The following is a 15029-nucleotide window of genomic DNA, read 5'->3' as shown; positions in this document are numbered from 1 at the left end:
GATACTAAGAGCATGATTAATCCGGGGTTCTTAGGACGAGGTTTTTAGCGAAAATTAAGAAACTGTTTCTTAACTTCCGTTAAGAACTTCACTCTAAGAACTCCGGGTTAATCATGGTCTAACATACAAACTCATACTTAATAAATATATTATATATTGGGATTTGGTATATAAATCCAGATCATAAAAGATTTGTTAAAGAAGAAGTTAAAGGTGAAGAATCGTATTTTCATATATTTAAACTTGAAAATGATAATTAAATTAGTGAAAAGAAAAGAAAAATTATAGTAGTTGAAATTCTTATGACAAGGGGGAAATGCACTTTTTATGGATTCTTGTAATAATTTAAGGATAAACATATTGAGAGAAATATTTCGAGAAATAATGGGGGATGTAATTTGCAATCATTTTTGTTCTGATATCGATGATAAACATCAAAGTTGTTTTTCGCAATAGACCGGATAATATTTATCATAATGCACACTTAACTACATCGGTGTTTAAGAGATGACCCAATTTTACAATCTGTTAAATATAAAAGACAACTACAATATGGTAATACAAAATCTTGTTTTTCCCGGTGAAAAATATATTAAATATTTCTCTATGCAATGACCATATCGACTCCTTGATCAGTGGCTGAAAGTCCGGTGCCTCGACCTTGAAGCTGGACACAACCAGCTTGGCATGCCCCCTCACAAATTTCTTGCGTTGCTTCTGTCACTTTCATGCATATTGGCATACATTCTCTGTGGCACAACGGCAATACTTTCTTTCCTAATAGTGCTTCTTGTCCAGCCACAATCTTCGTCCATGACAAAACCGTAATTATCATCAAACTCAGGGTGGCCAAGTTTCTGTTCCTGCTCTTCATTTTTCTTCGTATGAGAAATATATTATCAGAGAGAGGGAGATTGAGGGAGAAATGATTTCTTAGGATACAAGGTTAAGGTTTTGAACAAAAGGGGATGGTTAAGATTCGACAGGTAGTCCTGGCCTCATATGTGTTCGGTTTTTCCGTGAATATTCACTATTTTAAAAACAAATAGATAATAAAGAATTTAGACACCCAGAAAATGTTCGACTCTTCATCTTATAATACGGATAGTGGATACAGTTACCTTATGTCTTTTAAATCAATTTGAAACTTTTTTTACATATCTGAACATAACACAGAACAATATATCAGCTTATTTTATAACTCGATATGAAAGATTGATTCTCTTTATAACTCGGATTTCAATTACAAACATGAAAGTTATTATAACTTCAACCATAATTGAGCCGAAACATCTCATTTTGGACGAAGAAACTTCCTTGTGGAAGAGGGACCAGGTGAAATGTCTGCAAATAATAAATAACATCTTTATTTCACCTAAAATCCAACAGAAAAAGTATCTATGCAAGCTCATACTATATACCATAGTTTCATGCATGTCATGACACATAAAAATTATTGAAAATTTTGGCATTTTGCGATGTTTCTTACAAAACGATATCTCACGTTGATTATAAATAGAGAGGAGTTAAGACCTGGCTAAACCTAAGAGGATGATCCTCGCCGTGTAACTGGATGCTACCGCTCACAAAAACAAGGATTCCGCCACAGCCACCGGCCATTGAAGACGGCTGAGAGTCAACGGTGCTGATCAAATGACGACACTGATCGAACGGAAGTTGTTTGAGCTTATTGAAGATATCTTCCACGCCGTAGATCTTTTGGCCTTCAAAAGTAAGCAACGAGGTGGAACTGTAGAGAGTGAAAAGAGAAAATCGATCATTGTCAAAGAGATGGTAATAGTGATTCACAAATGCCCTTGCAACTTCTTCTTCACTTCTTCCTTTATTTGTCTCTGCCATTGTATAGAAATTAAATCTGTTAGCAAAAATAACCAAAGAGGGAATATAAACATGAGCTATCTTAAGGAATCAACTTTCATGGGGGGGGGGGGGATGCTTAATTTGCAAGCAAGGGTAAGAATAAAGCGATAATCTTTTTTACTTTCTTGTGGATCAAGTGACGCATAAATCTTCTCCATCCAATCTTATATTCAGATTTTCACATCCAATTATATGCAGAAGCAAATACCATAATCATATCGTATATCCTAGAGCAATCATTACTCTAATTCGAGTATCCAAAACTTTAATAAATGGACCATACCTGGACTATGGGCTCTAATACCATATTAGTAATGGACCTAACTCACATCCAAAATCTAGTTCAAGAGTGGAAGATTGCCAACATCACATATATATTGCACAAAACACTTTATATCACCGACGTGGAATATATCTAATATAAAACCTAGTTACTCAAAAAAAGTTACCTTAAGGTAAAAGATCCATCAATGCCAACTCGATGGCCAGTACGTTTGAATCTGATACCCAGTCTTCCAATTATTCAAGTAAACAACCTTCTTCACAGCCAACAACGAGACGACCATAGCCAACATCATAACCACCCTTTGCTCACTGACATTCCTAACGCGCACAAGCGCGTTAGTGACATATGCCAAGAGCAGCCCAACCACATTGTACAAGAGCCCAACAGAGAACCCCTCCGCCCCGAGCTGAAAATTCGCTCCTTCGTAGAAGAAAACGAGCTTGTTCGAATCCTGGTGATCTCTGACGAACATAGGCACTCCTTTGATGATGTTATGCATCGTCCCGGATACGCTGAAGAAGTACACCAAAACGACGCCGTATAGCCAGACTCTATTGTTGTTGAAAATCGTTTCTCCATTTAGAACCTTCTTGATAAGAAACGGAGCCGAGATAGCGATCAGGGCTGCGATTACGCTGATCTGCGTCTTGGAAAGGAGCGGCGGGCGGCGGAGTGAACCAACGGTGAGATTCGTTCGGCTCTCGATGAACTCCAACACAGACTCCGCGGTTCCATCCACATCTTCTTCCTCCATCCTGCCTACATGGCTGACTTAACATTATTATAGGTCTTAGGACGATTTAAAAAAAAAAAAAAAATTTACTGTTTTAAATATATATATTTTTTTAAAAAATATATACATTAAAAATGTTTTTAGGAAATTATCAATTTTATTATCAATTTTCTTTAAAAAAATTATGTGGACATTGTTAGGAGAGAAAAAGACAAAAATAGCACTAAATCAAGTTTTTGTTTCCAAACTAGCACTCAAAGTCAAAAGTCACAAAAATAACACTTAATGTTTTATCAAAAGTCACAAACTTAGGGTTTAGAGTTAAAGGGTGGGGTTTAGAATTTAGGGTTTAGGATTTAGAGTTTAGGGTTTATGGTTTAAAATTTAGGGTTTAGAGTTTAGGGTTTAGAGTTTAGGGTTTAGGATTTAGGATTTAGAGTTTAGGGTTTAGAGTTTAGGGTTTAGAATTGAGGTTTTGGGATAAGATATAAACTTAGAAATGTGCTATTTTGGTCATTTTTGTTTTTGAGTGCTATTTTTGTGATATAAACCTAGAAAGGTGCTATTTTGGACATTTGCACTTGTTAGGATCCTGTCAGTTGCACTGTTTGTCCCCTAGTTACCCCGGCTCTTCGAGTACCTGTTTTGTCTTGTAGTGGATTCTCCATCAAAGGATCGACGAGGCAGATTTGGGGGAGGAATTGGATGCCGAAAAGGCCGAAAGCCTCGGAGTCCGATGATTCATCGATCTCGCAGAAGAACAGCTTGTTGGTTACGTCGGATCTATTGTTGTTGTTGGCGATGAAAGAGGCGGAGACTAATCCGAATTCGCTGCGGAACTCTTGGAGGGGATTGCTGTTGAGATCAGCCGAGTTGAAGAAGATGATGAGGGAGTAAGGTCGTGGTGTGGCTACGGAGGTTATGAACTTCGAAACGGTGTCGTCGTTGAGGCGGATCACGCCGGATTCGGAGGATGATCGGAGGGAAACGAGTTCTTTGGTGAGATCTGGTTGCGAACCCGCGAGGATCGATAGTAGTGATATTGAGAGGAAGAAGCGATGTGGGAGAGTTGTGTGGTCTGCCATTTTCGTTCTCTTTGATTGGATTCGGGAAAAGGGAAATGAAAATAGATCCGAGGGAGATGGAGTTTGGTGGAAGAGACTGGAGAAGTGAAGAATTGTTCAAAATTAAGGGTTTATATAATGGTGAAAGAGTGTAAACCTGCTGGATAAACTAGAGGGTTCAGTTTGGTGAAAAATTTTAAAACTTTTGACGGCTGTGGGATTTGAACCCACGCCCTTTCGGACCAGAGCCTAAATCTGGCGCCTTAGACCACTCGGCCAAACCGTCTTGTTGTTAATAACCTATTACATATCTGATGATAACTATAAGAATAATATTAAATTCATTTAATGACTTCTCGGTTAGAATTAGAGAAATCAGATATCTGAGAAACCATCTATTGGAGCAGAAGCTTAAAAAGATTGATTCGATGGAATATCAAGTCAAGAGAACACTGCCAGAGTTGTAATTCTCCAGTAAATAAAAAACGCTATGAAGGAGTAGGCAGAGAGTAATGCAAGAGTTTTATTAGTACTAGAAGTCTTTTCCGCGCTACGCGCGGATTATATACTATAATTTTTTGTACAAATATTTTTTTAGTATTCTGTTTTACTTGTTTTATTTCCTTTTATATTTGAAGTATATTTTCATATTTATTCTGTATGTATATATCATAAAATTCACATAAGGTTCCAACATTTAGAGAATGAATTGTTTCATTTAAAACTTTAACAAAGTTTTAGTATGTTATAATTTTATATGACATGGTAGTCATTGTTGTTCTAAGTTTTGAGTAGTTGTATATTCACTTAAAATTAAATATTTTAAATTGAAGTAACCCACAAGAAAAAGGAAAATTAGAATATCAATTTTACTTTTGGCATAATAGAGAAAAAGAATGATAGTATGTGACTTTTGTTTTGAGAAAGGGCATTAGTATGTGACTTCATAAGTTTGAAAGATTTATAAGCGTCATTGTTTTTTTTTTTTTTTTTGATATCCATGGGGATCCGGCGACCGAAGTCAACCGACTAATCGTCAATTTATAAGCGTCATTGTTTATTCAAAATGGTTCAATTTGTTACCAAGTGAATTACGTAAGGACTTGGTATGGTCTAAAAAACTATAATTTCTTACTCTCGGTGTGTTTCTATTAGGTGAAATTGGTATACAATATTTTTTGTTGGTAATGGTGTTTCTTTAAATATTTTTTAAAATTTTTGGTAGACAACTTGCAAATCTCTTTCCAAAAAATAACATAAAGAGTTTTGATTCCTTCTTTGGTAATAGAAAGTTAAAAACTTATATTTTGGTAAAATAAAGTTACAAAATATTTTGGTAATGGTTATTTCATAGTGATTTTTTGAATTTATGAATTTCACTTTTTTTGTTTGTTGTTGTGTCTCATATTTATATTTCTATAGCTTTTAGATTGAAACTGGTGTTAATCATTAAATGTACACTATTTAAATATATGAGAAGTATAGTATTGTAATAGTTTTGGAAATTTTTTGATCCAAAAAACTTAAATATTCATCAAATATAAAAATAAACAATTATTTTAATTGTGTATATTATATTTTTTAGTTATTTATTATCTGTCATTTGTCATTTATGTTGTTTAATACTTTTATCTCCTTTTATATTTTGTTTTATTTAATTATTATGATAATCTTTGTGTATTATATATACAGACATATAATTTAATGTTCATCAAACAAAATATATGCAATAGGAAGTTTGTTTATTTTAGTTAAGAGTGTGAATTCTTAATATTCATATTATTAATGTTAAATATTTAGCATAAGTAAATTTTTTTATCTTTTTGGGCTTCTATTTAAAATGATCCATTAAATTATTACTTATCATATTAAAACTAATTAATTATAATTTACTGCATATGTTTTGGTTAAATTATTTTATTCATTAAATTCTTTATTTCACCCACTTACTCATATCAAATAAATAATATATTGTATTTTTCTTTACTGTATATGTGTTACTAAAAACACAATATTAAGTGGCCATCTTGATATAGAACCATAGATGAAATTCTATTTGGGAGTTGAGGAAACCAAAACTATTATTTGTTACTTAAGCTTAAATCTTGAACAGTTTGAATTGTTGAGTATTATTTTACATTCCTTAATACTTAAGTCATTATATAAAGATAAAATTTAGCTTTTTCAAGCAATAATAAAATTCTGCATAGGAATACAAAACCGGAAAAAAAAACAAATTGACAATCTATAAACTGTAAAATCCAGTTCTTCTCCGACATTAGCATGATCAAACCATGAAACAAATATTTCTTATTCTTCAAGGGCAGCATTCACCAGATGTTTTTTTTCACCAGACGTTTTTTGTAATACAATTGTTCAAAAACAACAAAGTGAATGTCTATATAATTGCCTATCCCCAAGCCTTGGGTGAATGTTTACTTCTTGGCGTGTTATGTTCCATTACCTAACATTAAACCAATTTTAAAAAGCATGACTATATTTACCTACTTACTCAATATACTCTTATGGAATACTATTTGATTACTACAATATAAAATCACTAAAACTAATCACCTCGGAGCTCAAAGATGTAAATTAAGAAAATATACATTTTCTGTTATCATTTGAAGAAAATAATTTATAAAATTATTTTAAGTTCTCAGAATGTATATTACATGATTGTTTTTTGCGATGTTTAATTATATGGAGTTTCAGAACCCTTAGATGCTTAGCATATGTGTAATAATGTGTATATTTTATATTTATATCACATGTTTAATTTTCAGTTTGATTTCTTAGTCAGACTTTTATATACAAAACATTGAAAGATTTTAAACCAAACACCAATTTGAATTGGAAAGAACACATAATTGGAATTTGAAGACTCTTTATATAGTTTTCAAATTTGATTTACAAAATTTGTTTCCAAAAAGAATCTAATACCACTTGAAATTATAATTCAACCAAGTCATATGGTCGTTATATAGATTAATATTTTTCTTTTTCATAATGTATAGATCATCGTGAATGTGAAATTTTCATCTTTGTATTTATATATCTTAGCTTCAATTCCTTATTTAGTAAAGAACTTATGGAAAATTATGACGAAGTTGACATATACGCAAACAACTATAAAACATACACACGTCCCGTCATGCCATTGCAGCACACAAAAACAACCTATATAACATACAGACTGATGTGTTTCAAAAATAAACATACAAACTAACGTCATGCCATTGCAGCACACAAAAACAAAGAAGCAGCAAAGAAGAGTTGGTTCGTCGAAGTTAAATAAGTTCCAATATATATAAAAGCTGAACAAAGAAAAAAAATATAAGTGTCCTTTTACAGTTAAAAAAAAATTAAACTTATTCCAGCAAACAGAATTTGTCATGTTGGAACAACAATCTCTGACTCTGGCACTAACTGAAAACTAAATAACATACCCATTGTTTCTAACTGTAGGAGAAGACGTGAAGTGGTCTTTATTACTCTCTTCATGAAACTCTTCACCTCTTGGATCCCTACACAATGATTTTGTGATTCTTGAGCTTGATTCTACAGATTATCAACTTTGCTTTCTGATTCTCCGAGCATTGACAGCATCTTATGAAATTGATTCCCAGCTAATGCATTTTCCTCTTCAATCAGTTTGAGTCCATCACTTTAGGTTTTCCAAAAGACACTTATATATTCATCAAATATAAAACAAAATAATAACCTGATTTTTTAGTCCAAAATCATTATTTTAAATAGTAATCAGGATGACACAACACACCTCCTGGCATTACTTGATATGCAATCAGTTTCTTGGAACGCTATTGCTACGTTATCTCCAGCTCTTGCAATGGTGAAACCCTGAGAGTCATGCTCCAGAGAAAGCAAGATTTCTTGATCTCCCTATGTCATAAACATTACCTAGCAGAATGTTCCAGTAATGTAAGCCATTAGTTGAAGCAGACTCATTAGTATCCTTAAACAATATACAAAAAAGCACATTCATAAGAAGGTTTTTCAATTTAAAGCTAATGACAACAAAGAGAACTTGGAAACCCATAACACCTAAACATAACTTGTACACGAAGTAGTAGTTCTGTTTAAGGATAGTAATGAAAAACAAACGAAGGGAGTGCTCTATTAAACTCTTGTTGAGCGAATCTGGTCTGAGTCAAACTCTCTCAAAGACTGCAACTTTAACTGTCTCTGTGTCTCTCTTCATCTCTGTCGCAAACTTGTGTTCCAACTTTCCTACATGTCGTTGTGTACATCTAATCTCCACCCTTCATCTTCTTCTATCAATCTCTTCTCCAACAACAACAACTCCCCAAAACCATCTCTCAGCTCTCTCCGGTTCTCCACCTCTACTTCTCCTTCTTCCTCTTTTGCTCCTCTCAGTTTCTCCACCACCAACCACGCCCTTAGTTCTCCTTTCCCTTCAAACCATATCCAAAGCCGCCAACTTTGGCTTCGTTGCGTCACATCAGAGTCCGAGCCCTCTATTTCAGTTTCTCCCGGCGGTAACGGCGGCACTGGTAAGTTCCAGCGATACCCTTTTGCTCGCTTAATATTCAGTATACTAACTTCGTTTCAGTTACTGCAGAAGAGAGTGATAGTTCTTGTAATCGGTACCGGAGGGAGAGAACACGCCCTTTGTCACGCCTTGAAACGCTCTCCTTCCTGCAACTCTATGCTATGCGCGCCTGGAAACCCCGGCATCACGAGCTCTGGAGACGCTACTTGCGTACCTGACCTCGATGTATCAGACAGCTCAGCTGTCATCTCCTTCTGTCGAAAACAGAATGTGGGTTTAGTGGCTGTTGGTCCTGAAGTGTGATACAAGCCTGAGCTATCAAAGGCTGTATGTTCCCAAGCAAGAGAGAAGGAACCGATCTAACACAAGGGTGATCCGGATGGACTGATCTAATCAACCAAGAGGATCTGAACTGGAACGGATTGATGGAATGAAGTGCACCACACGAGATATGGAAGGCTCGTGATACAACACAAGGTTCCTCTAGGCCGTGGAGGTACTGGTCTCACAAGGCAAAGAGAAGGAGGCGAGTTCTAGCTTGAGAGCTCTAGGGTTTTCTTTAAAAGAAAAGTTTATGTTTATTCAAAGTCTGCCCCAAAAGTGGGCTTGCAAAAACATATAAATAGAACCAAGGGAACAGGCTCCACTTAGGTCACGAAAATACAAATAAGGAAACAAACTATAGTGTAAAACATGAAATAAGGTCATGAGTCTTCTTAGCCTTGGATCGAACTTAGCACTTGGTATAAGTGTGAAGCAAGTTGTGGCCTCGTTAAAAACCTCCTCCGGAAAACCCATTTGGGACAAAACCAAGAGTAAGGGAAAAAGAGCACACACAAAGAGCTTAGCCTAGTTGCTAGATTCGTCCAAGAGACTTGCTAGGCAAGTTGATCTTCCATGGTAATGATCATCAGGTTGGTGTGGCCTTGCTCCGAGATGAATGGCCACATAACCTCACTTGATGCTTGTTTCTCCTTAGCTGGTTCTTCACCCTTTAGTTCATCTTTCTTCAAGCTTGATTCACCAGCTAGTTTAACCTGTCCAAGATCAGAAGCAAGTATCATGCTTTCATTAAATTTATGTTGAAGTATCTTAGCTCTTTGTCTAGTGATAGCTCCCTTGAATACGGTTGGTACTGGCACTTCTTGAACTGTCTCTGATTTGGTTATGTTGCTGATCATGTCCTGGATATCAGGTTCAGTTAGGTCTGGTTCCGGCTCTGGTTGAATGTCCTCATCATTCCCTCCCTCTTCAAAAGGTTTTGACCTCAAAACTGGTTCATCTGCAAAACAAGGAGATAGATCAGTAACATTGAAAGTACAAGACACATTCAACTCACCTGGCAGATCAAGACGGTAGGCATTGTTGTTGATCCTCTCAACAACTTGAAATGGGCCGTCTCCTCTTGGCTTCAGTTTGGAACTTCTCTGGTTAGGAAACCTTTCTTGCCGCATGTGTAACCAAACCCACTCTCCTGGTTCAAATACAATTTCCTTGCGGCCCTTGTTGGCATGTTTAGTGTACTGCTCAGTCCTCTTCTCCAAATTCTCTTGAACCTTCTGATGGAGTTCCTTGACATAGGCAGCTTTAGCTTCCCCGGTAAGACTGACAACTTCAGCTGGAGGTAAAGGTTTAAGATCCAAAGGGGTTTTTGGGTTGAACCCATAGGCTGCCTCAAAGGGGGACATCTTAGTGGCTGAATGCTGAGCTCTGTTGTATGCAAATTCGATGAATGAGATACAATCAACCCAATTCTTCATGTTCTTCCCAATGGTTGCCCTAAGCAGCGTAGAGAGCGTCCTGTTGACAACTTCAGTTTGCCCATCAGTTTGGGGATGACAAGTAGTAGAGAATAGCAGCTTTGTACCCAACTTCTTCCATAGTGTTCTCCAAAAGTGGCTGAGGAACTTGGTGTCTCGGTCAGATACAATAGTCCTTGGCACCCCATGTAAGCGCACCACCTCCTTAAAGAACAGATCAGCTGTTTTGGACGCATCATTCACTTTGGCACAAGGTATGAAGTGTGCCATTTTGGAGAATCTGTCCACGACAACAAAGATTGAATCCTTGTGATGAATTTTTGGTATTCCTAGAACAAAATCCATGGAGATGTCTACCCAAGGAGCTGTAGGAATCGGCAGTGGCATGTAAAGGCCATGAGGCTGGACTCGAGACTTAGCTTTCTTGCAAGTTACACATCTTGCACAATGAGATTCTACTAATTTCTTAATATGCGGCCAATAGAAATGTTTCCTGACCACAGCAAGTGTCTTATCTACTCCAAAGTGACCCATGAGCCCTCCTCCGTGAGCCTCTCTAGTGATTAGATCTCTCAAGGAGCATTGAGGAATGCACAATCTCCTGCCCTTGAAAAGAAATCCCTCATGCAAGTAGAACTTTCCTTGTGGTCCTTTGGTGCAACTTGAGTAGATAGCAGCAAGATCCGGATCTTCTCCGTACAAACTTTTGATGAACTCAAATCCCAACACCTTTGCTTCCATGGTTGCAATCAAAGCATATCTCCTGGAGAGTGCATCTGCTACAATGTTCTCCTTGCCCTTCTTATACTTGATAATGTAGGGAAATGTCTCAATAAACTCTAACCAGCGCGCATGTCTCCTCTTGAGATTGGTTTGCCCTCTTAGATGTTTAAGGGTTTCATGGTCAGTGTGTACCACAAATTCTTTAGACAGCAGGTAGTGCTGCCATGTCTCCAAAGCTCTCACCAAGGCATACAGCTCTTTATCATAGGTCGGATAATTGAGAGCTGCTCCACCAAGCTTCTCACTGAAGTAAGCCACGGGTTTTCCTTCTTGAATAAGAACTGCCCCTACCCCAATCCCTGATGCATCACATTCTACTTCAAAGGTCTTGTTGAAGTCGGGTAAGACCAGTACTGGTGCATGGGTCAGGCGATACTTCAAGGTCTGAAAGGCTTCCTGTTGAGCTTTTTCCCAAATGAACCCAATACTCTTCTTCACCACAGCAGTAAGGGGTGCAGCTATGCTACTGAAATCCTTGACAAACCGCCTGTAGAAGCTAGCTAGACCATGGAAACTTCTGACTTGGCTGATGTTCGTTGGAGTTGGCCACTCTTGAATGGCCTTAACCTTCTCTTCATCAACCTGTAAACCCTGTGAACTCACAACAAAACCTAGGAAGACAAGTTTATCAGTGCAGAATGTGCACTTCTTGAGGTTTGCATAAAGCCCTTCTTGTCGAAGTGTCTCTAGTACTTGCTCAAGATGTGTCACATGATCAAGTAAACTAGTACTGTAAATTAAAATGTCATCAAAATAAACCACAACAAACTTACTGATGTATGGTCTAAGAATGTGGTTCATGAGACGCATGAAAGTACTAGGAGCATTGCTAAGTCCAAATGGCATCACCATCCATTCATATAGACCTTGCTTTGTTTTAAAAGCTGTCTTCCACTCATCTCCCTCTTTCATTCTTACCTGATGGTACCCACTCTTAAGGTCAATCTTGGAGAAGATGGTGGCTCCGCTTAGCTCATCTAACATGTCATCAAGCCGTGGAATGGGGTGTCTGTACTTGATGGTGATGTTGTTGATGGCTCAGCAGTCTACACACATTCTCCATGTCCCGTCCTTCTTTGGTACAAGTAAGACAGGTACAGCGCATGGACTGAGGCTCTCCCTCACGTATCCTTTGTCCAATAGGTCCTGAACTTGTCTCTCCAACTCCTTAGTCTCTTCCGGGTTCACCCTATAAGCCGGTTTGTTTGGCAGAGCAGCTCCTGGCACAAAATCTATCTGGTGCTCAATGCCTCGGAGTGGGGGTAAACCGTGTGGAATCTCCTCTGGAAACACATCTTTGAACATGTCAAGAAGCTTAGTAATCTCTGGATGAAGAGTTAACTCATCAGAACCTGCACTCAAAAGCTCCTTAAAGATCATTAGTAGCATTGTGTGTTTGGTAGCAGCAGCCTTTCTTACGCAGCTAGGACGGATAAGAAAGTTTGATTTAACATACTTTTCCTTTTTCTTAACCATTTGCAAATGAATTTCATGAACTTGTGCTGGGGTGAGAGGTGCTAAGCTTATCTTACGCTTATCATGCATGAATGTATACATGTTAGTTCTACCATCATGCTTAGTTTCTCTATCCCACTGCCATGGTCTTCCTAACAATACATGTCCAGCTTGCATAGGGACTACATCACAAACTACTTCATCTTGATACTTACCAATGCTAAATGGAATGGTCACTTGTTCTTTAATTTTAAGCTCAACCTTATCATCTAACCGCCTTAGCCTATATGGATGCGGATGCTTTGTCTTTTCTAGGCCAAGTTTCTCTACCATGTAAGCACTAGCAGCATTAGTACAAGACCCACCATCTATGATAAGGTTACATACCTTGCCTTTTATGGTGCAACGGCTGTGGAATATGTTTTCTCTTTGGATTGTCTCGACGGGTTGCACTAGGACGCTAAGCACACGTCTGATCATCAAGCTCTCTCCCACATCAGCATATTCAACCTCTCCATACTCTTCTTGAATCTCAGGTACTTCTCCTTCATCACGAGACTCATAGTCGTCATCAGTGAGCAGCATAACCCTCTGAATTGGGCATTCTCTTGCCATGTGTCCTCGGCCTCTACATTTGAAACATGTGATGTCTCTGGCACGTTGGGGGTTGGTAGTTTTGGCTGGCTCGGTTTTGTTGTCCTTCGTGGGTTCGGTGGTGCGAGGCTTAGTCTGGCTGTCTCCTTCAACCCCTTTTCCTTTGTCCACCGACTTGTTGTAGTTGCTATTGCTTGAATTCCAAGAAACTTGAGACTTGCCCTTGGAGCTCTTCTTCTTGATGTGTTGTTCAGCTTGGATAGCTAGATGGAACAGGTCCTTCATGTCAGCATAAACATGTATCTCCACCTTGCAGCTTAACCTCTCCTGTAAACCGTCGAAGAACTGAGCCATGGTAGCTTCCTCATCTTCATTAAGGTCCAAGCGGTTTCTTAGTTTCTCAAACTCTTCATAGTATTCTTCCACTGACTTGCTGCCCTGCTTGAGTGCCCGTAACTTCCTTTGCAAGTCTCTGTGAAAGTGTTGAGGCACAAACCGTTGCTTCATCGCATCTTTCATGTCTAACCAAGAGTCTAGTTGCCTCAGGCCGTTCCTTCTCCTATCGGAGCACAATCTATCCCACCAGGAAAGCGCATTGTCCGTGAGCTGAGCTACTGCCAAAGCAACTCTTTTAGGACCAGGGTGGTTATAGTAGGCAAAAATGTGATCCATCCTTTTCTCCCAGTCTAGGTAAGCTTCTGGATCAACCTTTCCCGCATAGCCGGGAGCATTCATCTTGATGTGCTCTGGTCCTTGATTATAGTTTTGTTGGCGTGGAGCTCTCTGTGGCGGTAAGAAGTCTCCTTCTTCAAACCCTTGGTTGCGGTTTTGCCTGCGTGGGACTCTTGGCCGGGGTAAGAAGTCCTCATCCTCTTCATCTTCTTCGCCATAGTCATCTTGTTCCTCAGTTCTCCTTTGATTCTGGTTTTGGGGATAGAAAGGTCCGGGGTCATCTTCTGGTTGTTGATGAGTATTGCTAGCCTCCGGAATGTCGTTGAAGTGTATTCCGGTTCTTCTTGGAGCTGTGCCCGTTGGCATTGTATTGGCCTGACCTGTTCCAAAGTCAACTCGTCTCTGTGGCCTAATGACTGGCCTATGCTCAATCCGGTCCATCCTGCCTCCAAGTTCTTGTCTCATGTTCTTCATCTCTTCTTGCAGATCACGGAGGGCCTGCATCAAAGCTGCTTGAGTTTCTTCTCCCATGGCGGCTTTTCTCTTGTAATATAAACCTATGAGAAAATAAAAGAAAACTTAAGTTGTGATCGGCCAAAGTAAAGGAAATATGCAATATGAATTTTTTTTTTTTTTTTTTAACTTTAGAAAAGGAAAATTTAATTTAAAATCGACAATATGCAAAGGAATATTAGATTGGATGTAAAAGGGGAAAAGGTTGATCACACGGTTGAAAGAAATGAAACTTTTTTTTTTTTTTTAAACTCGACCAATTAAGGAAACTCGGATTTGCAAGCTTTTACTAACAAGTTTTAATGATTTTTTTGAATGAAAATAAAGATCTAGCAGCCACTAAACTCGACAGGATGAAGAACACAACTTTTTATGGTTTTATGAAATAGAAACAAGATAAACTAGATGCAACAGAAACAAGTATGACTTTTTATGGGTTTTATATGAATGCAAAAACAAATGAAACTAAAAACGATTGTAAATAAAACAGACAGGATAGATAAAACCTGATGCTGAAGGAACTTCAGCTCTGATACCAGAAATGATATAAGCCTGAGCTATCAAAGGCTGTATGTTCCCAAGCAAGAGAGAAGGAACCGATCTAACACAAGGGTGATCCGGATGGACTGATCTAATCAACCAAGAGGATCTGAACTGGAACGGATTGATGGAATGAAGTGCACCACACGAGATATGGAAGGCTCGTGATACAACACAAGGTTCCTCTAGGCCGTGGAGGTACTGGTCTCACAAG

At 38.1% G+C, this 15029-nt stretch overlaps 3 protein-coding genes and 1 non-coding gene across 4 annotated transcripts; all 4 read right to left on the bottom strand.

Moving 5' to 3' along the window:
* Positions 1-18: 18 nt before the first annotated feature.
* Positions 19-1052, bottom strand: LOC106364524. Its single transcript, XM_013804076.3, has one exon. The coding sequence runs from the start codon at positions 872-874 to the stop codon at positions 605-607; it is 270 nt and encodes an 89-aa protein (XP_013659530.1). The 5' UTR covers positions 875-1052; the 3' UTR covers positions 19-604.
* A 25-nt stretch (positions 1053-1077) lies between these two features.
* LOC106425012 (nuclear transport factor 2B-like) lies at positions 1078-1860 on the bottom strand. The gene is made up of 2 exons (XM_013804075.3): positions 1534-1860; positions 1078-1344 (listed from the first exon to the last, which is right to left on the bottom strand). The coding sequence occupies exons 1-2, from the start codon at positions 1858-1860 to the stop codon at positions 1270-1272; spliced, it is 402 nt and encodes a 133-aa protein (XP_013659529.1). The 3' UTR covers positions 1078-1269.
* Positions 1736-4286, bottom strand: LOC106425009 (probable dolichyl-diphosphooligosaccharide--protein glycosyltransferase subunit 3B). Its single transcript, XM_013865748.3, has 3 exons — positions 3541-4286; positions 2331-2926; positions 1736-1853 (listed from the first exon to the last, which is right to left on the bottom strand). The coding sequence occupies exons 1-2, from the start codon at positions 3983-3985 to the stop codon at positions 2349-2351; spliced, it is 1023 nt and encodes a 340-aa protein (XP_013721202.2). The 5' UTR covers positions 3986-4286; the 3' UTR covers positions 1736-1853; positions 2331-2348.
* TRNAL-UAG lies at positions 4171-4250 on the bottom strand. The gene has a single exon. It is a non-coding gene; the product is annotated as a tRNA-Leu (tRNA).
* Positions 4287-15029: the final 10743 nt, after the last annotated feature.

The sequence above is a fragment of the Brassica napus genome, chromosome C8, assembly GCF_020379485.1.
Source record: "Brassica napus cultivar Da-Ae chromosome C8, Da-Ae, whole genome shotgun sequence".
In the NCBI taxonomy this organism is placed as follows: domain Eukaryota; kingdom Viridiplantae; phylum Streptophyta; class Magnoliopsida; order Brassicales; family Brassicaceae; genus Brassica; species Brassica napus.
Note: the sequence above shows the minus strand (reverse complement) of the source record. Positions and strands in the feature narration are given on the sequence as shown.